Here is a 23,399-nt window from a genome sequence, read left to right as displayed (position 1 = left end):
ATCCTTTTTCTGCTGGAAAACTGCTGCCATGCTCCATGTTTGTTTTAATTTGTTCATGTTCTGTTTTTTCATGTATTCGCTATGCTTTTTATGTCTGCTGCACACAAATTGCCCTTCGGGGACAAATAATAAACTTGAATCTTGAATCTTGAAAGTTCAGATTTTTTAAGCTGGAAACGCTGGGAGCCAGCGCACAAAAACGCCAGAACGCTCTGAAAAAAGACGCTGGGCGCTGTGTACTTTCTCTAGACGTCCGTGTGCGCTCGCATACGCTCTCCCCGCATTGGAAACAATTGAAAATAGACGCCGGAGCTGATGAAAAGACGCTAGGTGGACACAGGCCCTAAGGCAACATGCAACTCTCTCTAGAGACACTCTCTTAGAGACAACTTGGAGCTTACAGAGTAGACTGTATACTGTAGCTTTCCTGTGGAAAAATAAATAGTCTTATAAAACAAAAAATATAATACTATGTACACAACATGTGCACCAACACAGCTTGGAACATGTCTGTGAAAGCTTCAGCGATAGCCTCTGCGGTGTGTGACCCAGAAAACTCTTGTGAGTGAAGTACAACTTTGTTCAGGTCGAACTTTTCATCAATAAACTGCGCAGTTAGTTAGTTAGCTCGAACTCCAAATGTCAGTCGTGAAGCTGATTGACGTGGTGTTGTCTTTCATAAGGCTCTCGATGTGCTTGTAAACAATTTGGTATAATTCCGGCAGGCAAACGTCAGTTAAATATTTACGTCCTGGCAGCGTGTAACGTGGATCCAAGCAGGACATGAGGCGTTTGAACCCGAGGTCTTCCACAACAGACAGCGGCTGCTGATCAAGACATATGAATTCCATTAGCTTTGCATTTATTTCTTTTCGTTTCTTGCTGTCGTTGCTGTAGGGTTGCTGTCGTTTCAATGTCTCTGTTACAGTTAGCTGAGTGAGTGGCGTTTCGCGTTTGGGTTGCTGCACGCACTTTCGCTGCCTTAGCGCTCGCCAACTTTGTAAACTCCTCAAATTCCTTGACGTGGGAAACCTTCAAATGTCTTATGAGGTTCGTAGTGTTGAAACTCTTCTGCTGCGTTCCTCCACGCGGTATCTCCTTTGAGCACACAATGCAAACGGCAAATTTGTTGTCCTTCTCCAACAAGTTGTAAAATTGCCAGACAGGCGACGCCATGTTAGCTGCTGTGTTTGTTCTCGCCCAAGCTGCTTTCGCTATAGAGAGAGTGCAACTTCCAAACACTTTTTCGCCACTACCACCACGCCCCCTAAGGAAACTTGGGAGCCAATGAAGCTTCATGACACGGAGAGACAGCCAATCACAAGCTGTCCTTTAGGAGACCGGAAGAATACTACTTGGCAGCCTGGGAGTGCACTATCTCTATATTGAAACGTCTCTGGTAGTAGTTCTTGCAGATTTTGTGTCATTCTGATCGGCCTTGTTTGATCGGCACTTTTGATAACTCCGATCAAAGCCGAAAAAGGCCAAATCGGCCGATTCCGATCAAGTGCCGATCGATCGGAGCAACTCTAAATATGTTATATAAATTGAGCTATGACATTTTAGAGAAATTTGATAAATAGTGAAAATAATGTATTCCCCTTTCTGCTGGGGGATTCCCTGGAACCCCGTGGGCCGCCGGACCCCACTTTGAGAACCACTGCTTTAGAAATCTTTAGGGACTGTTGTCTTTAACAACTTGACAGCACCATGATTTGCATTGTTGTGTTTGTAATGTCAGACAGCAGAATCTGTGGAAACCAGAAACCAGTTTCACAGAGTGGAAACGTATGTATATTATGTACTGGAGTGTATTTCACTGTTTTGTAATCTTTAGTGTTTTTATTGTTTTGTTTCAGGACTCCGGTGACGGAGCGAGCGGACGGTAGGAACGGAGAGCAGGTCCGCCCTCTGAGGTACCATCTGACCCACGACATCATCCCCCTGACCCCGCCCACCAACAAGGTAACCAGGACAACCCCCCCCCCCACACACACACACACACACACGCACACACTGACCCCACCCCCCCACTCGTCCGGGTCTTAGCTTTCTAATAATACACAGGTTCATTCGGGTCCATGAGGGTCCAGGTCTGTCATTTTGGACACATGAAGACCTCTAAAAGAATAACCATGGCACAGAGTCCTGCAACGAGTCGGGTAACCCGCAAAAAGCCTCCGCTCAGACTGAGTTCACAGCTACTTACAGTCATCTGGTGCAGGACATGGGAGGTGTGTGTTGATGGAGGAAGTCAGTCTGGTTGGACAGAGGCAAGAGGAGATTGAAGTAGACTATTCAACCCCCCCCCCCCCCCCCCCCCCCGTCAAACAGTTTTATGCTTTGTCTACATATCCGACATGTTTCAAGTATGCATACTGCATTGTTTGATGCTACGGACTGTACAACATAAACATTCAAAACTCAGCCGCTGAGTCAACATGACTGACAGGAGAAAACAAGGAGATGCTGTCAGGTTTCCATAATGACAACATGGTGAAAGTGCAAGTCCAGGTGGAGAAGTTAACGTTACTTGGATGTTGTAAAAGTACATTTCTGTCAGCAGAACAGCGATCATAAAGGCAGTATGGATTATACCGGACATGGATTGGAAATATTTGGTAACTCTGCTTGTTGCGCAACACTGTGTTGTCTGATAGAAGTGCGGACCAGCTGGTTACTGAGCTAACGTTAGCAGCTGCTATGTGCTAACCTTACAGGTGATAAGTGTTTCAGCCAGAAAGACTGCTATTCATTCACCTCCCGTGTGGCAGTTTGGATCAAAGTGAGCGACTGTGTTTGTAGCCTGTGTGATTAATCATGGGTGCCGGGTCGGGGCGCGGGTCTTATATTAACGGGTCGGGGGGCGGGTCTTATATTAACGGGTCCGGGTCCGGGCGCGGGTCTTATATTAACGGGTCGGGGCGCGGGTCTTATATTAACGGGTCGGGGGGCGGGTCTTATATTAACGGGTCCGGGTCCGGGCGCGGGTCTTATATTAACGGGTCCGGGCAGGGCTGGGTTTACAAAATTGGACACGTGCCGGACTCTGCCATGGCAGCTCCACAACTGACCACACCCTCCAACAGATCCCTCCCTCCCAAAGTCCCAAACCCCGCCCCCTGACACGCCCACCCCTAAACTTCTTATTTTTTTTGTTTACATTTCCTTAATTGCCATTCAGATTTCATCCCATTAATTCAGACCTCTCTATTCTATTTTATAATAGCTGCCCAAGATGGCTGCCTTATGGGTTGTGCATGGAGAAGTGGATCTAGAATTCAATAAATATCTCTTTTTGGAGTTGCCATCCGCTTGATATTGTTGGAATGTCGTGTTGGAACAGTGTTTGGACTGACAGGTGTCCTATCCTTTGTGAAGTAATGGCAGAAATGGCACCTGTCCTAAAGAATTCCTCAAGAGGCTCAAACAGTCTGCTCCTCCACAAAGTCCCCTCGGCTGAGAAAGATGCTAAGCAAAGAAGGGGTGGCACGGACATCAACCAGGAAAAGGCTGTAGAGGCGGTACAGACATGTTGTGCACGATTAGGACTGCTGTGAGCAGAACATTTGACCTCACTAGACCCCAACTTTTTTGGGATCTAGGAATTCTGGCTGCGGACAAATCACAATCAACCCTAATGGAAGTCAAGGTAGTGAACAATAGATCATCCAATCCAACCATGCTATGTTACCGTCTTTCTTGATGTCCAAGCCCCAGAACTCTTGTAAACAAGATTGATGAGTTCCAGGCTACTTGGGGAAGCAACTTCAGAAACTTGATTTACTCCCCACATGCCTGAAGAGTTATCGAGTGTTGATGGCTACTCTAAACTATGTATTGGATCCTGAATGACATCACGCCAAATCTAAATCACACAGAGTTTGGCAGCAGCCAGCATCTGTTGGATGGACTCTGCGTACAAGAAGGTCTGTGATGTTCCGGGCTCAGTGTCCGCACTCATTACAACTGATTTTGCCAAGGCCTTTCGATGCTGTTGACCAGTGGTTCTTAAAGTGTGGTCCGGGGACCGCCGGGGGGATCCTTGAGGCGTGTGGGGATAATTTATTTTCACTCGAATTCCATCCATAAGTAACATAATGACAGAGTGTATGAATATTTTGGTCATGGGTTTCGTACACTTTCTGTAATAAAACATCAAAAAGCAAACATCTTATCAGATGGAGGACCCTGGGACAAAATATTATCAAATGGGGGTCCATGTTCTAATTTTGTGTCAGTTTAAGGGTCCTTTACAAGACAGCGTTTGAGTACCACTGCTGGAGACCACACATTGGCACAGAGCCTCCTTGACCTTGGAGTGAGACCGTGTCTAATCCCATTGAGCTGCAGCTTCAGTCAGAAAGTGTTTTATACCAGAGACTCGGGTATAAAACTTGGGAATACATCACGTGTGGAGTTGTACAGGGAACCGTACTAGGGCCTATAGACTTCCTAGCACTGATTAACAGTGCCCTCCATTACAGAATAGAGTAGACCACTGGAAATATGTGGATGACATAACTCTAGCCCAGACCTGGGTGCTCAAACTACCCTGTACCCTCCACCAGACTCTGTACCCTCTACCCTGTACACCAGACCCTGTACCCTGTACAGACTCTACCAGACTCTGGATGGTCATGTATATGGGTAGAGAAGCAAACAATGAAACTCAACCCAAAGAAATGTAACATTTGACATGTCACCCACATGAGGCAGACCACCCACCCTGCCGACTATCTCCACTGACCAGAACATCATGGAAGTCTGTGACACAGGTAAAGTCCTGGGGGTCACCATTCAGAGTCACTTGCCATGAGACAGCACCCCCCCCCCCCCCCCCCCCCCTATTTTCTCTCCAGCTGATATTCTTCCTGCTGTCCCGGCCATATACTTATATATTTTACACATTGTTCTCTTATTGTAAATGTTTCTATTTCATATTTTTATTTTAGATTTAGCTTCCTGACTTGTCGTACTTGTTCTTTGCTTTTACTTTCTTGTTTTGTCTTATGATGTTGAGTGTTCTGCACCAAAACACCAAAGTAAATTCCTTGTATGTGTGAACTTGGCAATAAAGATGATTCTGATATTGTCATATTCAGAATAATTGTGGTTTTGGTGGCTGGGTTGAACCAGGCCGAGGGTAAACACTGCACCTGAAACGACTTGGTTCAACTGTTCAGAAAAGAGAGTTAGACCACTGGGTTTTGTGTGGAAACGGTGGACCTTTGTGCGCGTCCAATGTGGTGAGATACTTTGACTCATATCTCATACAAATCAACTTATTCAGAGAATTTCCTTGAAACAAATTTTCTAGAAAACTGCAAATGTTTTTTCTCTCTGCCTCATCTCACATTAACACTCGTGCTCTTTGGCGCCGCTCTCCTGTGCATGTGTCGACACCGGCTGCCAATCTTCCTGTACTTCCTGTTTTCTCTCCTATCAGGTTCATGACAGGCCCGCTCCTCCCACTAAGCCACTCCCCCCCGACCCTGACCTTAAACCTCTCCAGGTAACCCCGCCTCCAGCGCTCTGGATGTCTGTCTGAGGCGGTGGCCACACTGATCCATCACAAGCACAATAGAGTACCGCAGGGATTACTTTTTTTGTAGGCTTACCGTGGAAGTCCCTGCGTGCTGGTCCGTAGGGGGAAAAGTCAATGGCATTTTTGTATTGGAATTTCTGTTAAATCCATGAAATAAGTGGTTAACAATGCTTTAGGAAACAGCGAAGTTTGTGTTCAGCAAGATAATCTTCACAAACGAGGACCACTTTTAGGACTTTTGAAGCCATCCATCCACCCATTCATCTTCAACCACTTATCCAGGATCGGGTCGCGGAGCTAGCAGTTCCAGCAGGGGACCCCAAACTTCTCTTTCCCTGGCCACATTAGCCAGCTGTGACTGGGGGATCCCGAGGCGCTCCCAGGCCAGCGTGGAGATATAAACTCTACACCTAGCGCTCGGTCTGCCCCATGGTCTCCTCCCAGCTGGATGTGCCTGGAACACCTCCCTAGGTAGGTGACCAGGTGGTATGATTACCCGATGCCCGAACCACCTCAACTGGCTCCTTTCTATGCAAAGGAGCCTCGGCTCTACTCCGACTCCCTCATGGATGACTGAGCTTCTCACCATGTCCCTAAGGGAGATGCCAGCCACCCTCCTGAGAAAACCCATTTTGGCCGCTTGTATCCGCGATCTTGTTTTTTCGGTCATCATGAAGGACTTTTGAAGCCTTTTCTGAAAATTGCGTAAAAAAACATTTATCCTTCAAAAGTCATAAAGTGGTCATCGTTTGTGAAGAAGAGTATCTTGCTGAACACAAACTTTGCTGTTTCATAAACTTGTAACCCACAAGACCTTATTTAATGTATTTAAATGAAATCCCCATACAGAAATCCCATTGCCTTTTACACATACGGAAGTGCTACTTCCGGACTGATTCCTGCGGTACTCTATAGAGAGCCAAAGTCACGCCCACTTCCCGGTTAGGCATACGAACCAAGGGATTTCATCCGCCATTCATTTTTCCATAGACATTTCATAAAATGCTTATACAAATAGTTTTACTTGGTCAAACCAAGTGCTTCAACTATATTTAGAATCAGGCGAAACCATAGAACTTTTCAACAACAAAAATAGCTGATTAAAAAATATATATATTATGTTGTTTTAGTTTGGTCCGAGTGAGATTTTCTATGGTCTCTCCTGATTCTAAATATAGTGGTATTGCAATAAAGTTGGCGTGACTGGCTCTCTATTACTGAGGATAGATTTGTGTCTGTCAGTTTGTTTTGGACGCCAACATGGCGATGAGGCAGAGGTTTCTCTGTTTTATCTTTGTTTCGTTCGGATTGTCGTCTCTGTTGTTGCGTTCAAGACAACTCGGAACTCCAAAAAAGAAGAGTTGACATGAATGAATTGAACGCTTGTCCAACTCAGAATTACAGGTTGGAAATTCTGAGCTCTGAAATGATACCCCAATTTCTGACCTGTAATTCCGAGTTGGACAACCGAACCGTTTAATTCACTTTTAACAAGTCAGAGCTATTTTTTTCTGAGTTCTGAGTTGTCTTGAACGCAATAATGTTGGAAGTCGGAAATCTCCGAGTTGAAACTTCCAAGTTCCGAGTTGTTTTGAACGTGGTATGTGTTCACCGCCAGTTTTTCCAAAACAAACGTTGAAACAAACGTGATGGACATTCTGATTGTCCATCGAAACGGATGGTAATCTGACAGACGGAGCCTTGTCAGTCTGACTGACAAGAGACAGCTCTCAGTCAAATGAACTGAAGTGAACAGAGAGACGGCAGCAAGACAGAAAGAGACGGATCAGTGTGGTGCCGCCTTAACGTCTGTGAGCTTAAGTGCTTCAAACTGTGTTAGCAGTGTTAGCTTAGCTGTGTTAGCCGTGTTAGCTATGTTGTGCTACCTGTGTTAGCTATTTTGTGTTATACACTAGCTGTGTTAGCTGTTCTGTGGTTCTGAGTGGCTGCTATTGTCTTGGTCCGGTCCTGCATGATGTGTTTGAGTTGTGTTGTCTGAGGAATCAATAGATGCACTCCCTTATGTTCCCAGGGTCCTATGTTCCCCGGTTCAATATTCTGTTAACACACATTAACCCTCATATTGTGTTCAAATTTGACCCATTTCAAGTTAAAATATTTCATTCATTAATATTATACTTTTTTTGGAACAAGGCTTCAAAACAGCTAAACACAACAACAAAACAAATGGTTATCATTTATTTTGATTTTTAAGGTCTGTTACGGTGTTAAAATTCTTGTTTGGCTTGTGTTTGAGCCTCAAAACTAAAGTACCCAGCTATGCTTTATTGCTGTATGCTATCATATTAAGCAAATACAGAGCTAGGGAACATCTTTTTCAGGTTCCCAATATGTGCTATAGAGCTGGGGAACATAGGACCCTGGAAACATAGGACCTTGGGAACATAGCACCGTGGGGACATAGCACCCTGGGAACATAGCACCCTGGGGACATAGGAGGTAAACATAAATTACATTGCTGATGTATTTGCTAAAATGTTGGTGTATGCCTGGCTTAAAGGATTTTCCAGATGACCCACAGACACTGAAAGAACGGTCCTGTTTACAGAACCTGACTGGATAGAACGGATCTCTCACTGTCATTTGGCTAGTACAGCATAAAATGGCGATGCGATTTTAAGTGTGAGTTGCTATGGTGACAACACAAGTCTGTCGCTTGAGAACTGAGCAGATGAGTGTCTGTTAGCAAACCTTCAAAACTCAACTGAAAGCTAATGTTAGGGACTAAGCTAACATATAGCTGTCACTGTTTGTTTGCCTTGCTGCCCGATCTATCTCACGCATGTACGAGCAGGTCCGCCATCCTGGACACAGACAGCTACATATGGCAACACTACTTGGACAAACCACGTCAGAGTTGAGTTTGACACTACCCGATTTGCATCTGACGCAAATCGGGCAGTGAGGAAAGAGTAAAGCTTATGAAGTCAACTTAATTCTCCAATTCACAAACTTCAGTTGTACAACATATAGGCGCTTCACTTCAGTTTAACAATCACAATTTCATTCATAACCAACCCAAATCATTAGTTCAGTGAGTTCATACTTACTTAGGAAAAACTTGATTGCCGCTAGCAGACCTTTAGATCATTAACGGTGTCAGCATATGGAGTTGAACATAGCGAAGATTAGGATCATGGCCAGCAGACTTGCACCTTAGGGGTCTTTTCGATCGCTAACACTTTTAGCATAACACTATGGCATGAAAATATTGCACATGCACAGTGCATATCGGGCAGGGGGATGCAAATCGGGTAGTGTCAAAATGAACACGAATGTGATATATATCATCATGTATATCTTATGTCCGAGATGGCAGACCCGCTCGCGCATGTGCGACACAGATCGGGCAGCGACGCAAATTGGCAGTGCCAGTAGCTTTATCACAGACTGTACTTCTCTCTCTAGCTCTTATAGCCAACATTAGCATGTCAGCAATCCATGGCAGCAAGGAGACAGAGAAACTGCTTTGGTTCTAATCTTGCTGTAAAGCCTCTCAGTTCAGTGACTTGCTGTGAGTCACTTTATACAGAAGCTAGTCCAATGCGTCACAGCAAAATGGCCGCCTGCTCCGACCGTCCAAGAAGGTTGAGCTGAAAGAGAATGACTGTTCTATCCACTCTAGTTCTGTGTTCTTGTCCTTCCCAAGCTGACCCAGCGCTTTTCTCACTCTTCTCTCTACTCGGCTAAACAGCGCCCGGCCCCCCCCACCAAGCCTCTGCCCCCCGACCCCTTTAAACCCACCAATCAGGTACAGCAGCCACTCGCTGTAGTGGCAGTAACTGTCTGTCTGTCTGTTTTCAGTCGCGTGTAGAGTTCAGTTTTGGCCGGGTCACACTTTCTATTTGGAGTATTCCTCTTTTTAAAGGCACCAACACTGAATTTAATTTGTGTTATATAACCACATATATTTTGACATGTAAAATACACTTTTTGTCACTTTTTTTCTAACCTCTGGTTACTCAAATTGCAGCTCTGTTTTAAAGGTGCAAATGTAATACTATGCTCTGTCATGTTGCTTACAATTGCCCAGGGTGTCACTGCCACAGAGAAATGCAACACCAAACCTAAATCTGTCTAAAGCCCCTGGCACACAAGAAAGGACTAGCTGCAAATAGAGACCGACCGATGCATCACCTAACGTCTGCTGTCAGGGCCAAAAAGTTGCATTTGAACTGATTTGAACACCCCGCAAACACGACACTCTACGCAATTCTGCGCCTGCGCGAGACCTGATTCATGAAACAAAGCAGCGTTTGCCGACCATTTCGCTCACTCACAGTTAATGGTAAATGGCCTGCATTTATATAGCGCTTTTATCCAAAGCGCTTTACAGTCAGTAGGTACATTCACCCATTCGCACACCGATGGCGGCAGGTTACCACGCAGGGTGCTGGCACACCAACGGGAGCAATTTGGGGTTCAGTGTCTTGCCCAAGGACACTTCGACATGCAGACTGGAGGAGCCGGGAATCGAACCACCGACCTCTTTTATCCAAAGCGATTAGTGGACGACCCGCTCTACCTCCTGAGCTACAGCCGCCCCTACAGTTTTGTAATACAGCTACTTCTAATAGAGAATATGTCGCAGCAAAAGGTTACAATTGGCCCTGGTGTATATCAGCCCTTGTCTGGTCGTTTGCTTGTGGAAGAAGAAAGGAAGAGGCAGAGGTGAAAAGCACACTAAATTCGTGATATGCAGTGAGAGGCTCAATGGACTTTCCCAAAGGCACGTTGTTATATCCATAATATAATATCCATGTTTTGGAATGATCAGATTAGATAAATTGGTGAATCAGCAGACCATGTGTTGTGCCCTCTCTTCTGCTATCAGCTGACCAGTCAATCAAAGGGATTTCTCTCACCAACCACCCAAACATGTTGAATTGGCCGGAAACGCCGCAGACTAGAGCCAATGGTGCATGACTCACAAATACTAGAGCGACCGACAGCCAGACATGGCCGACAGCCAGACATGGCCGGCAGCCAGACATGGCCGGCGGCCGACTGTCGGCTTGGTGTGTCTGGGGCTTAAAGGTTGACATCTGGTAAAGATGGTAAAGACCATGATAATGCCATCTGCCATCATACCTAGAGTATAACAGGTTCTGACATCATCACATTCTATACCTAGACTATAACAGGTTCTGACATCATCACCGTCACCAAGGTGATGAATGAAACCTGAATGCAGATGGCAGTTTGTACCATCAGAGCTTTATCTAGGAACTCAAAGAGCTGGATGACAGACTGTCATCAGTCTCACAACAGGCAGCATGGCGAGTTGAAGTAATTCCAAGTCAGGATGAACATGACCATCTCTTCATGGCGTTCTTCTCGTCTTTCTCTCTGGTTTTCTTCTCGTCTCATCTGCCTCCTCTATGATTCCCTCACTAACCCTACAGCTCCGACCAGCTCCACCCAACAAGCCCCTCCCCCCTGACCCGGCTACACCTGGCCAGGTACCGCACTCTAGCACGGAGTTAGCATGTGCGTGCAGTGAAAATGGCCACTGAATAAAATTATTGGAGGCTGACTGATTGGTGGAATGGTGTGGAATGTTTTGCATAATTAATTCTGTGCTTGATTAGCATCGTTTGGTTATTGTTTGGCATAAATGAATGGTGATTGGGTGAAATCAGATCGTTTATTGGTTGAATGGAATTGATTAGTGAACTTACGATGTGGATTGATCTTACTTCCCGATTAGTAAGTGGTGATTGGTTGGTTAATTGATGCTAACTAGCTAATGCTAACTATTCATCACATAGGCTGTATTCAAAACCGCCAGTTCTAGCAGTATGTATTGATTTGGCCAAAATGTAGCAGTATGCAAACAACAGCAAAATCTGCACTATGCCAAAGATACCTGGATGTCATACTTATTGGGGAAAAATCTCCAGTATGCATCTGACCAATCTACATCGCCTACTGTGTCCCACGATGCAAAGTGCTCGTACAACAACTGCCCGGTCACTTCTGCGACAAAACGCTGGTGAATCTGCTGCTTCCAATTGTCAGATAGGCGTTACCATCTCTCGGGTAAATGTTCATGTTTGAGAAAATCTTAAAACCCACATTTATAACTTTTCTGTTTGTTTTTTTGCATAAGGGAATGCTACACAGTAGCGGCGGTTAGCCGTTATCCGTGCTAGTATTTACTTCTGCTTTCCAAAGCAGGAAAATGGCTAAGCCTGGCCTAGCATACTGCAAATTAAATCCAATTAACAGTTTCATACTGTATACTACTATGAAAAGCAGTATGCAGTACATATACTGTAGTGTACTGTATGTTCGTCGGTAGTACAGTATGTAGTCGGCGGTTCCGAATACAGCCATAGTCAACCAAGGCAACATAAAGACTTCATAGAAAACTCAAATCATTGTTCTTCTTGCTTGGGATTCCAGGTTCTTGGCACTGGACTGATGGATTTGCACAAATCTAATCTTAAAACAGATTTTCAATTTGCATGAAATCTGTCGGCATGGTCGAAGAAAATACGGATAATAGCACTCCTAAGAATAGCACAAGCATTCAGTAAACTGAGCATAAAGGGGCATGTTGAGTTCCGGTTATTCAGGTTTTGAAACGAACTTGCCCCAGAGCTTAGATAAAAACAATTATTTATTTTTAATCGATGGATTCCCAGATTGGCACAAAACATCATGTCTGCGGGGAAAAAAATATATTTTTGCCGGACGCGGAACGGGCCATTGAAGAAATGTCTCAGGGGACTGATTGGCTCCCCATTGTTGAAACACGCGTGCAGGTGTGTTGAGCAGCAGCGGCAGCACTCCGGGTCTGGCTTAATCAGGCTTGCCTAGTCTTGTTTCTCAGAATATTACCCCCCTCCCCAGGCTCAGGATATTTTTTGTCTTCCTACAATGGCCCTAATAAAGTGTCGCAGGGATGAATTTTTTTTGTAGGCCAACCTAGAAGTTCATCACACTGGGTTCCCTCATCTCAAAGTCAATGGGTTTTTAGTTTGGCGATCACAATTCTGGTACTTGCCGGAAAACGCTTCAAAAATAATCAAAGTTGAGTTTGTTTATGAAGATTATCGTTCTCGATTATCGTTGATAAACTTATGTCAACCACAGACCTTATTTCAGGCATATAACGAAAGCCCATTGACTTTTAGACGAGGGTTTAGATTTAGGACTCACTCCTGCAGCACTCTATAGGAGGTGAGGGAACCCATGCTCACACATGTCTAGGGTTTAGGACTCACTCCTGCAGCACTCTATAGTCCAGGAGGTGTCAAACATAGGGCCCGGGGGCCCAAAAAGGTCCAATCCGGCCCACTTTGCAAAGTGTTAAAATTGCACCGTGAAGTCCTTCAATTAAATGTTGTCAGTGCGCTCTCATATTGGGAATTGACTGGATTAACTAAACAGATTGTGCCATTATGAGTGATTGATATGTTGGGCTTTGTTATAAGAGCGGGAAAATTGCAGTAACTACAAAATCCAACCAAAAACCAGTCTGAACTGCAGTAACTACACCTCAAAGTGTAATAACGTTTGAAGCATTTTGTAATAAATGTATTACATATTGCGCAAATTATTACATAATGCGGGCGTTGCACTTTTTTCTGGTTGAAAATGTAATAAGTGACGCATTATGTAACAAAATTAGAAAATGCACTGAAGTTGTCATTGGGGGGGGGGAGTAGCCTAATAAATATATTTGACCATAAAAAGCATTTTAACAGTGTTGACCCGTGTCAATTAACCCAGAATGCGCAAATTTCTCTGTCCTCGTGTCAAAACCAGTCAAGCAACTATATACAGTAGTAGCTGATGACGAACTGAATCTATGGGTGACAACAGTCCGATCGGGTAGGCTACACCTTCTCTCTCAGCTTGCATGTGGCACTTTTCTTTATGGTAAACCAGCGGGCATAGACTGTAAGACCCGACACTTGCATTTCAGTTCTGGCCTTTGATCTACAAGTGATAGAAGCGTGGTTGACATAGCCGCATTTACTGCCTCAATCCATAGATTACATGGCCATTTAAACATAAGAAATCCATCCAGAATTGAGGATTGCAGAGACGTTTATGAATTGTCTGATATTACGCACGGGTTTTTTTGGCTGCTGGCTCGCGCATTTGGAGAGACAATGCACATTTGATTTAAATCAGCAAGCAGGTAGACATTTAACTGCTGCGAGCCAGCAAGCAACATGTTATGGTTTTTTGTTCATTTAAAATTAGTTGTATTTCTATTTTGTTTGATCATGATGTTGCAGATGGACTTTGGCTGAAGAGGATGGGACCTATCTTCCGACAGGCGCTACCCCCTAATAGCGCTTGTGCACCTGTTTGCGCGTGCCTTAAGGCAGGGAAGATAGTAGTCCGCCTTGCGCCGTCCGCCAGGTGTTCTGCCAAGTTTTGCACCCCAGCGCCGGCAGCAAAACAAAAGCATCCCCACCTCACGGGAGCATACTTGTAATGATTTATACAGAAATGTAACTGTTTAAAAGTGATATAATTGTCTGGTAGACGTGACCTCCCTGATTTCTAAGTTAAAACAGCCCCGAAATATGTTGGGGATGCAATTCTTGGCGGGGTGCGCAAACGTTCACGCCACGTGTCGCAAGCACAAATTAGAGCCGTGCCAAAATCATCTGCGCCCCAAAATGCCTGCGCAAACGGGATTTGGGCGGTCTTAAAGGAACACTCCGCCCATTTTCAACCAGCTTTGTATCATTAGAACATCAGTAGTATATCAGAAAACTGTAAACGGTTTTGAAGTCTGTCATTTAATTTGACAGTTATTGAGTGTTAAAGTGTGGACCAGTGACATCACTGGTCCACACTAACTCAAATGAATAACTCATTAACTCAAATCAACTCTCAATAACTGTCAAACTATGTTGACAGTTATTGAGAGTTGATTTGAGTTAATTGTCTATCAGTGTTAGGATTTCCCCCGGCTATGCTGACCCATTGACCATGCGTCTATATGAGGAGACGCCTGAATGAATGGCTCTGGCAAAAGCAACATGTTGAAAGGCATGTGAATAAAATGTTTATCTGCAAAGCAGGATTTAGATTTAGAGATTTGTTTTTATATTTTAATCGAGCTTGGTGGTGTGTGAAATGTTCATCAATCGATGTATAGAGCGCCTTGCGCTGTCCTCGGTGCTGAAACATCTGAAGCTTTTTTCTTCTACTGCAGAATAAGCGTGTCTGTAAAGCTTCACCGTCCGCTTTCTTAGACATAGCCTACTGTATCACTTGGCTCAATACGTGACAAATTGTTTATGGATAGGACATCTATACCTTTCTAGACATGAGGAGTCTTTGTTTTTTTTTGCCGAAGGTGAGTAGAGCGGGCGGGGGCGGTGGGGAGGAGTGGGGTGCGGTGCGGAGGAGAGCCCGAAGAACAATTGGGCAGCCAAAAAACCCTGTGCCTAATATCAGACAATTCATAAACGTCTCTGCAATCCTCAATTCTTAATGGATGTCTTATGTTTAAATGGCCATGTAATCTATAGATTGAGGCAGTAAATGCGGCTATGTCAACCACGCTTCTATCACTTGTAGATCAAAGGCCAGAACTGAAATGCAAGTGTCGGGTCTTACAGTCTATGCCCGCTGGTTTACCATAAAGAAAAGTGCCACAGCACGCTGAGAGAGAAGGTGTAGCCTACCCGATCGGACTGTTGTCACCCATAGATTCAATTCGTCATCAGCTTAACAACTAGGCTATATCTAGTTGCTTGACTGGTTTTGACACCACACATGAGGACAGAGAAATGTGCGCATTCTGGGTTAATTGGCACGTGTCAACACTGTTAAAATGCTTTTTATGGTCAAATATATTTATTAGCCTACTTCCCCCCCCAATGACAACTTCAGTGCATTTTCTAATTTTGTTACATAATGCGTCACTTATTACATTTTCAACCAGAAAAAAGTGCAACCCCCGCATTATGTAATAATTTGCACAATATGTAATACATTTATTACAAAATTATAAAATTATTACATTTTGCGTTCAGGTGATTTATTACATATTGCGCATATTATTACATAATGCGTCGTTATTACATATTGAAAGTGAGGTTTTATTACATTTTGCGATTTTATTACATAATGTGCAGTTATTCCATAATGCGTCGTTACAGGGCAGTATAGAGAATTGCACAGATGGTTACAGACAGTAGTTTTGATAATTTGTTTGATGGTAGCTGAGATAACCCTATGTGAAAATTGGTTAAAATGTATCTGTAATCCTTTACACTAAAAAAACAGGAAGATTTTGAGGTTTTACTTCGTTTCGAACTCAAGCTCTCACTAGTGCCTACAACGCTGCGTACGCAGCCCTATGGAAGACTGTCATTTTGCTCCAAAATTACTTTTCATTAAAACCGACCACCCACCTGTAGGTGGCGTGGTGCCCCCCTGGGGCTGACACGGATCCACGTGACTAGTCACGTCCTGTCAGCCCAGGGATAATCACTTTTACGTTCTTCCAGCCACTGAGAAGACGTGTTTTCGAAAGCTCCGCGGTTAACTCTGAGTTAGCTCTCTTACATAGCTTTAGATACTAGGCTCGTTCCTTCTTATTGCCCACCTTAAGAGGTTTGCGTGGAACGAGGTAAAAGCAGGCTTCGGGGACCCGATCCTGTTCTCTCCACCGGCGCCGTCGGAACAAGTCATCTAAAAGCTAAGAGTATCTTCCTTAGTTAACTGTTTATTGCTACCGCCGTGTAGTTGTGCTTGCTACCGCCGTGTAGTGGGTTATTGCTGCCGCCGTGTAGCTGTGCTTCGCTCCCCCGGCTGGGGCAGCCTTATCGTTTGAGGGCTGACTTAGGTCCGCGCTCAAAACTGTTAGGCTAGGTTGCATACGTGCTGTTAGCTTACAGTGTAGCACTAGAACAATAGGCTAGCTAGCCTGGTTCTTGCGGATAAGCTAGCGTGCACCCGTGTGGTTAGCGTCCGTGTGCTTGTTTAGGCGCCGGCTATATTGTCAGAGCGTGCACGTTACTCCAGGAGTAACGTTAGATAGATAGTTAGCCAGTTGCTCAGTGCAGCTAGCTTGGACTAGCTTGTAGCACTCCAGCTATCTGGCTGCGTCCCCAGACAGGGTAACGCACCCAGTTTTGTGGCAGATAGCTAGCGTGCACACGTGCAGTTAGTGTCTGTGTGCTAAGTACTTTAGGCGCCGGCTACCTCTGTGTAGGACGCGCGTTAAGCGAGAGTAGTAGCTAGAAGCCATGCTCTTCAGTTAGCTAGATAGCTAGCTTGCTCCCGTGCAGCCAGTATCTAGTGTTGTGTAGCACTCCAGCTTCTTACCGTCGCAGGCTATGCTTACACGGTAACCCCGTTTTCCTGTTAGCAGAGAGAGGGGGGAACAGCTAGGTGCTGTGTTAACTGTGAGGCTACGCTGGCCGGTTACGACCGGCACAATGAAATGAATGTGTGCACTGCCTAAGGGCATGAGCACGCTCCACAAGCGTTGCTGGGACCTACATACTGCTTGTAGTGTAGATTTTACTGTCGGCCCCGAAGGGGGCACTCTGAGATTTAGCTGAGCGAGTACGCTAGCTAAAAGTTGTGTTGGCCGCTTCTCTCAGTTCTTACGCCATCTTAGCCAGCTTGCTTGTCTGCTAAGTGTTGCTTGCCTCGTGCAAATAGCATCTACGAGATTGTAACTCCCTCTGAGGAGTTTCTTCTGAGATTGACTAGCTTCGCGGGCCGCTGGCCTCTGCCTGCGGTCACGCTTGCTTCCCCGTGTTACTCAGGGTAGAGACTCGCTGCACCGGCTTGTGCGCAGGCTTGTGTTAGTGCACGCTTGTCTCTCAGTGCTTACGCTAGCTTAGCTAGTGGCTTGTTCACGCCTGTTCTCGCGGGTTAACAGGTTGTGGGTATTGTTGCCTCCCCTTTGGGCTGGGCTATTGCCGCTTACGTTACCGTTGCACGCGCACGTTCGCTAGCCTCCGGGTTGCTTACTGTCTAGCCTGTGCTTCTTGCTAGCCTGCTAGCTTGCTTAAACGGTACTCCCGCTAACAGGGTGCGGCCCGCGGGAGCTTGCTATTAGTGATTAGCTTCCTGCTTTCTCTTGCTACTGAGCAGGGAAAGTCAGCGAGGGGATGGGCTGTGTGTAAAACTACATTGGCCGAGTATGAACCGGCACGATAAGTGCGTGTTCTGCCTTGGGCATGAGCACGCTGCACAGGCGCCTTGAACCCTCGGTCTTGCAGCTGCTGGGCTATCTTCACGAGCAAGCCCTCCAAGGGAGCAGTTCGTGGGGCGATGCCCAGGGCCGCAGCTAAGCTCTTGAGAGCGGACCAAGGTCCGCTCTCAAAAGAGTGTGAAAGCTAGCTTGCATACGTGCAGATAGCATTAGTACTGTTTAGCACAGAACGATAGTATTGTGGCAGATAGCTGGCGTGCACCCGTGCAGTTAGTATCTGTGTGCTAAGTACATTGGGCGGGAGCTACCTCCGCTACAATAGACCTACCGCCCCTTGCTGGCGCTACGCGTCCAGCAGGGGTTACAGCTCGCCAAGGTCTGGGCTCAGTGCCAGCCTTTGGCTTGTAGCTCTAAGGACAAGCCCACCGCCCTTGGTGCCCAAGGCCCGGGGTGGTTGGGAGCTCTCCATGGGTCGCACTCCCTTGTTGGAGCGCCCCCTGCAAGCGCAGGGAGCCTGGCAGGGGGCACAGCGCACCTTGGTCCATGGCCACGGCCTGGCCTCGGTTGGCAGCGCTCAGGTCAAGCCCTCCGGTTGGCTCACCAAGGCTGGGCTCAGTTCCAGCCTGCGGCTTGTAGCTTTAGACCCACCGTCCTCGGTGCCCAAGGCCCGAGTTCGGTCGGGAGCTCGCCCAGGGTCTCATACCCATCATCAAGGCTCGCCTTGGTCCATGGCTACGGCCTGGCCTCGGCTAGAGGCTCCTAGGACAGCCCACCATCAATGGCACCGAGGGCCCATTGCTGGTCGGGAGCTCGCCTGGGGGCCGCACTGTCGGACAGGTCCACGTGCGGCCGGTCTCGAGAGAGAACGTTACCTCCGCAGTCCCCCCAGCCTGCGAAAGTCGCACGGCAGGGGGGGGGGGGGGGTGTTCAATACAACACACCCACGGCGCGTCAGTGGGCGGAGAAGTTCTCCCCCAGCATGCACAGCTTCTACGGAACTGACCATGCGGCGGGGGGGCGTAGCCTCTCACGTCCCGCCCCTCCATCAGGGTACCGGATCAAAAGGTCCCGGTGCCCAACAATATGCTCATGACGGGTTCCGCTCCTTTGGCCACAAGAGACCATCTTGTCCAACAGGCTCGATGCCTGGGAGCATCTATGTTCCCCGTCCCCATTACGGCGCACCCTCCAGAAGGGATACGCTCTACAGTTTGCTAGGTCCACACCCACGTTCGACGGGACCCCCGATCCAGCCGTGGAGGGGGGAGGCCATGGACATACTCCACAAGGAGGTTGCTCTCTTTTCCCGCCTGTTCAACGAGTTGAGACAGGGGGATTTCTTACTTCCGGGGATCTGAAAGATGCGTTCTTCCATGTCCACGTGGTCAGGAGACACAGGAAATACCTGAGGTTCTCCTTCCTGTAAACTGCGCCCGCCGCCGCGGTGCGTTTTTTTCCCAAATCGGACCTGGTTACGGTGCTGGATGGGCTAACGGGTCATCCGTTTGAGCCCTTGGACTCCGCCGATTTAAGGGTTCTGTCTTTAAAGACCGCGCTGCTGCTGGCCTTGTCGTCAGGAAAGAGAGTTGGTGACCTGATTGCCCTCTCGGTGCAGCAGGCCTGTATGGTTTTGGGAATGATGGGCGCAGGGTTACGTTGCGACCTAACCTGGCTTACCAACCTAAGAATATTAATGTCAGCTTTAGGTCTATGGTCATAGACTTATCAGCATTCTGTCCCCCGCCGTTCAGTTCGGGTGAGGAGTGACGCTTGCACATGCTGTGCCCAGTAAGGGCGCTCTCGGCCTATGTGGCCAGGACGCATTCATTACGCACTCCAAACCAGTTGTTGGTCTGCTTTGGCAGAAGGCCCAGGGTGGCCTCCTTTCCAAGGATCGCTTATCACACTGGATAGTGGAGGCGATCGCTTTGGCATACTCTGCCGTGGGTAAGATACCCCCGGAGGGTATTAAGGCGCATTCTACGCGGGGTGTTGCGACATCCTCTGCGTTGTTGCGCGGTGTTCAGGGGAGGACATGTGTGCCGCGGCCTCATGGTCCTCTCATCACACTTTTGTCAGGTACTACAGTCTCGACGTGTCCGGTTCGCAATTCGCGCACGCGGTGCTGTCGGTGGCAAGAAAGTAGTATCGTTGCCACTCTAATATGTCAGACGGTCAGGCATGAACGTTGCCATACGGCCGTGGTTCACCGGTGCCTTTCGGGTCGCCCTGTGGGGTGCTCCCGGCAGCAAGGTCGGTTGAATTAAGGCACTAGTGAGAGCTTGAGTTCGAAACGAAGTAAAACGTTAGGGTTGTGCTACAACCCGGGTTTTACGAGTGAGAACGAGAGCTCTCACTACCCAGCCTTGCTGCGTCGATGCGTCACGGGGTGCGTCGGATCTCAGCTGGCTGGAAGAAATTAGAGTGATTATCCCTGGGCTGACAGGACGTGACGTAGTCACGTGGATCCGTGTCAGCCCCAGGGGGGCACCACGCCACCTACGGGTGGGTGGTCGGTTTTAATGAAAAGTAATTTTGGAGCAAAATGACAGTCTTCCATAGGGCTGCGTACGCAGCGTTGTAGGCACTAGTGAGAGCTCTCGTTCTCACTCGTAAAACCCGGGTTGTAGCACAACCCTAAAGTTTTGTCATTTATAGGTTATGATTGATTTTCTTTGGCTGGCCTACTTGAGGACCAAATTGGTTGCATGTGGCCTGTGAACTAAAATGAGTTTGACAGACAGCCCTGCATATAGGTTTTTTTCACAGAATTGTGTTGCTAGGGAACAGTTTGGAACCTAGCTTATGTCCTGTCAGTTATTATACTAGCAAACACTGCAACAGGAATTAAGCTGGGGGCAATTTGGAATGTTTATGTAACCGTCAACTCTTGTGCTTTAGCTTGCTGCTGCCCCCTGCTGCTGAAGATAAAGATGTGTTGAAGGAGACAGGCTTGGTGTGCTGCTGTTATATGAAACTGATCAAATAGATTTTGTCACGTTGCTCTATTCCTTTAAACGAGCAGTTCACCCAAAAATGAGAATTCAGTCATTATCTACTCAGCCCCATGCTGATGGAAGGACGGGTGACGTTTTTAGTTTAAAAAAAAAACAGTTAAAAGTCCTGGATTGTCACATCAAAACACCGTCACAGCATTCTCCTAAACAATTGAAGTGAATGGAGACCAAGTTTCAAATGTAAAAAATTAATTAAAAAAAGCTTCCATACTAGGGTTGCCAAACGTATCGATAAGTATCCCTGGTCGCTTTGAAGCTCATATTTGGAAGTATTGACTATTTATGATTTGACTCTTTCTTGATGTGATACGGTTTTGTTTGAATTATTTGGCCCTGTGCGATGACGGACTAAATGTACTTGAATTGCAGACGGGACATCTAAAGACATTGTATTTTGGATCATAAGGATAGTGGTCGATCTTTTCTATAGCACCCAATCGGTTGGTTGAGAAGATGGTTTAAACATTGACGATGGAAATAAATATATATATATATATATATATCCTTTTATAATTTATTTTTCATCATGTGTCATTCTATGTCATGTCTACTGTTAACAATATAGATATATATTTGTTTTACTATTTCCTATAAGAAAGTCTGGTGAGTTATGATCTATAACAGGGGTGTCCAATACGTCGATCGCGATCGACCGGTCGATCGCGAAGGTAGTGTGGTCGATCGCATGGCATTGAGGAAGAAAAAAAAAAAAAAAAAAATTTTTTTTTTTTTTTTTACTGTTTTTCCACTGTTTCCACTGTTTTTCCACTGTTTCCACTGTTTTTCCACTGTTCCACTGTTTTCCACTGTATACTCAGTGTATATATATATAAATAAATATGCTTGGTAGCTCACTTTGACTTGGTCATTTTAAAAGTAGCTCGCAAGCTGAAAAAGTGTGGGCACCCCTGATCTATAAGATACTATGGTCATGTTAATAGGAGGTGGGATTTTGTTTTTGAATGTTTTTGGAAATTTCTAACTGAGATTATGTCATTGTAAGTATATCAATTTCAAAAAAGTACTCTATCAATACTAAAAAGTTGAAAAAGATACAATGCTCATTTGCAATAGTATGGATACCACCAGTAGTTTATATTATTTCAGCTCCGCCCTTTTTAGGGGCAGTGCCTACTGGATATATCCCCACGCGACAGCGTACTGACTGAAGATTTTTCATACTTGGTGTTGCCAACCACTGTCACTCCCCTTAGCTGTCCTTGCTCATTCAGGTCCCCTCTGGTGTGACTATTGTTCACCTCCCTTTTCCTTCAAAACGACTCGTACACGACTTGAAGAAGCTACAAGCGAGATGAGCGGAGTGCACCAGCTGGCAGCAGAGCCCCGCAGAACGGACCCCGTCCTAAGCTGATACACGGCCGCTTCCCTGCCGGCGTCCGAACCTGTGCCGGTCCGATTACATCAATGCAGATAACATGCACCATAAATGCTTTGTGTGTCTGTGACCGCGCCACCACGCCATGCGTCAGGCGGCGTTTCCCTATTGCAGGGAGCTGCCATACGAGGAGCTTCGCCGGCACGTGGAGTATTTCACCTCGGTCGATTTTGATGAGGCTGAAACAGCAGTCGCCACCACCGCAATCCCGCAGAGGATGATGATCATGATGATGCCTCTTCCTCGGGCTCTCTCTCCTCCCATCACCCCCCCCTTCCCCGGCGGGAGCCTGGGGTCTGGTGAGATGCTTGCTGGAGCAGAGGCATTAGGTCTTTTCCCTCTCTCCAGCTCCCTCTGTTCCTCCAGAAACAACACGATCTCCGCCAGGGCTCTTCTAGGCGACCTGCCTGACATGATCTTCAAAGCAGCTATCATCAAGGGGATTGAACTTCCCCCAGCGGCCCTGGTCCCTGGCCCCTGGCCCTGGTCGCCGGCCGTAGCCTGCTCTCGGGACTCGGGAGATGTCTCCAACGAGCCTGCCGCCAAAGCCCGCCTTCCCATCTGGGCCAGCATTCATCTGGGCCAGCATTCCAGAGCTGAAACACCTGAAAGAGCCTTCACTGAGCCCAGCATTCCAGAGCTGAAACACCTGAAAGAGCCTTCACTGAGCCCAGCAAAGAAAAAGTGGGCGGACATTACGAGGGTAGTGGACAAAACCGACTCCGGCTTTTTCATTGGTCCAACTATCCTAGAGGATAGTTTTTCGAGATAAACGTCCTATTTAAGGAAGCCTTATTGAGATCCCTCTCATAAAATGGAGCGGGCATCTAGGTTGCTCACTGGCTCTCCAGTACGACCCTCCTATAATGCTGTGCTCTCGTGGAAGAGCCCTCTCTCTTTCATTTGATTAACGTATTATCCTACAGAGGAGATGCTCTCACTGAATGAAACAAAACTCCTAGCTCTCGTGCAACAATTGGAGAGTTTTAGGTGTCTTTATGTTTTTCTACCCGGAGTACCTCCAGGTCTACCCATCAGGGCTAGATAACACTGGTTACCAATCCCTCTTCACTCCCGAAAAGGTCTCAGGACGGGTCTCTTACTCAGGAGCTACGTTCCATAGGGGGTCTTCGTTTTCCCTCTCAGAGACCCCTCGGGGCAGCGATGCACCACAGGTGCCCGTTTATGCACACGAGTGCACTGCACTTTACGCACACTAACCACCGGGATAGACAGAGCAATTGCTGTCTATTACAAGGTCCGGTC

At 46.7% G+C, this 23,399-nt stretch overlaps 1 protein-coding gene across 1 annotated transcript in view; it reads left to right on the top strand.

Annotated features, from left to right (window-relative positions):
• Positions 1 to 23,399, top strand: part of LOC310788593 (disintegrin and metalloproteinase domain-containing protein 15-like) — a gene marked incomplete at both ends in the record, with an annotated part of 189,890 nt that overhangs the window by 153,136 nt on the left and 13,355 nt on the right. The window contains 5 exons of the mRNA XM_083650124.1: positions 1,860 to 1,965; positions 5,450 to 5,515; positions 9,264 to 9,326; positions 10,975 to 11,031; positions 22,228 to 22,836. Of these exons, the coding sequence (XP_083506250.1) occupies positions 1,860 to 1,965; positions 5,450 to 5,515; positions 9,264 to 9,326; positions 10,975 to 11,031; positions 22,228 to 22,836 (901 nt within the window). The remainder of the gene's footprint in view (positions 1 to 1,859; positions 1,966 to 5,449; positions 5,516 to 9,263; positions 9,327 to 10,974; positions 11,032 to 22,227; positions 22,837 to 23,399) is intronic.

Source organism: Poromitra crassiceps (assembly GCF_964638095.1).
Source record: "Poromitra crassiceps genome assembly, chromosome: 1".
In the NCBI taxonomy this organism is placed as follows: Eukaryota; Metazoa; Chordata; class Actinopteri; order Beryciformes; family Melamphaidae; genus Poromitra; species Poromitra crassiceps.
Note: the sequence above shows the minus strand (reverse complement) of the source record. Positions and strands in the feature narration are given on the sequence as shown.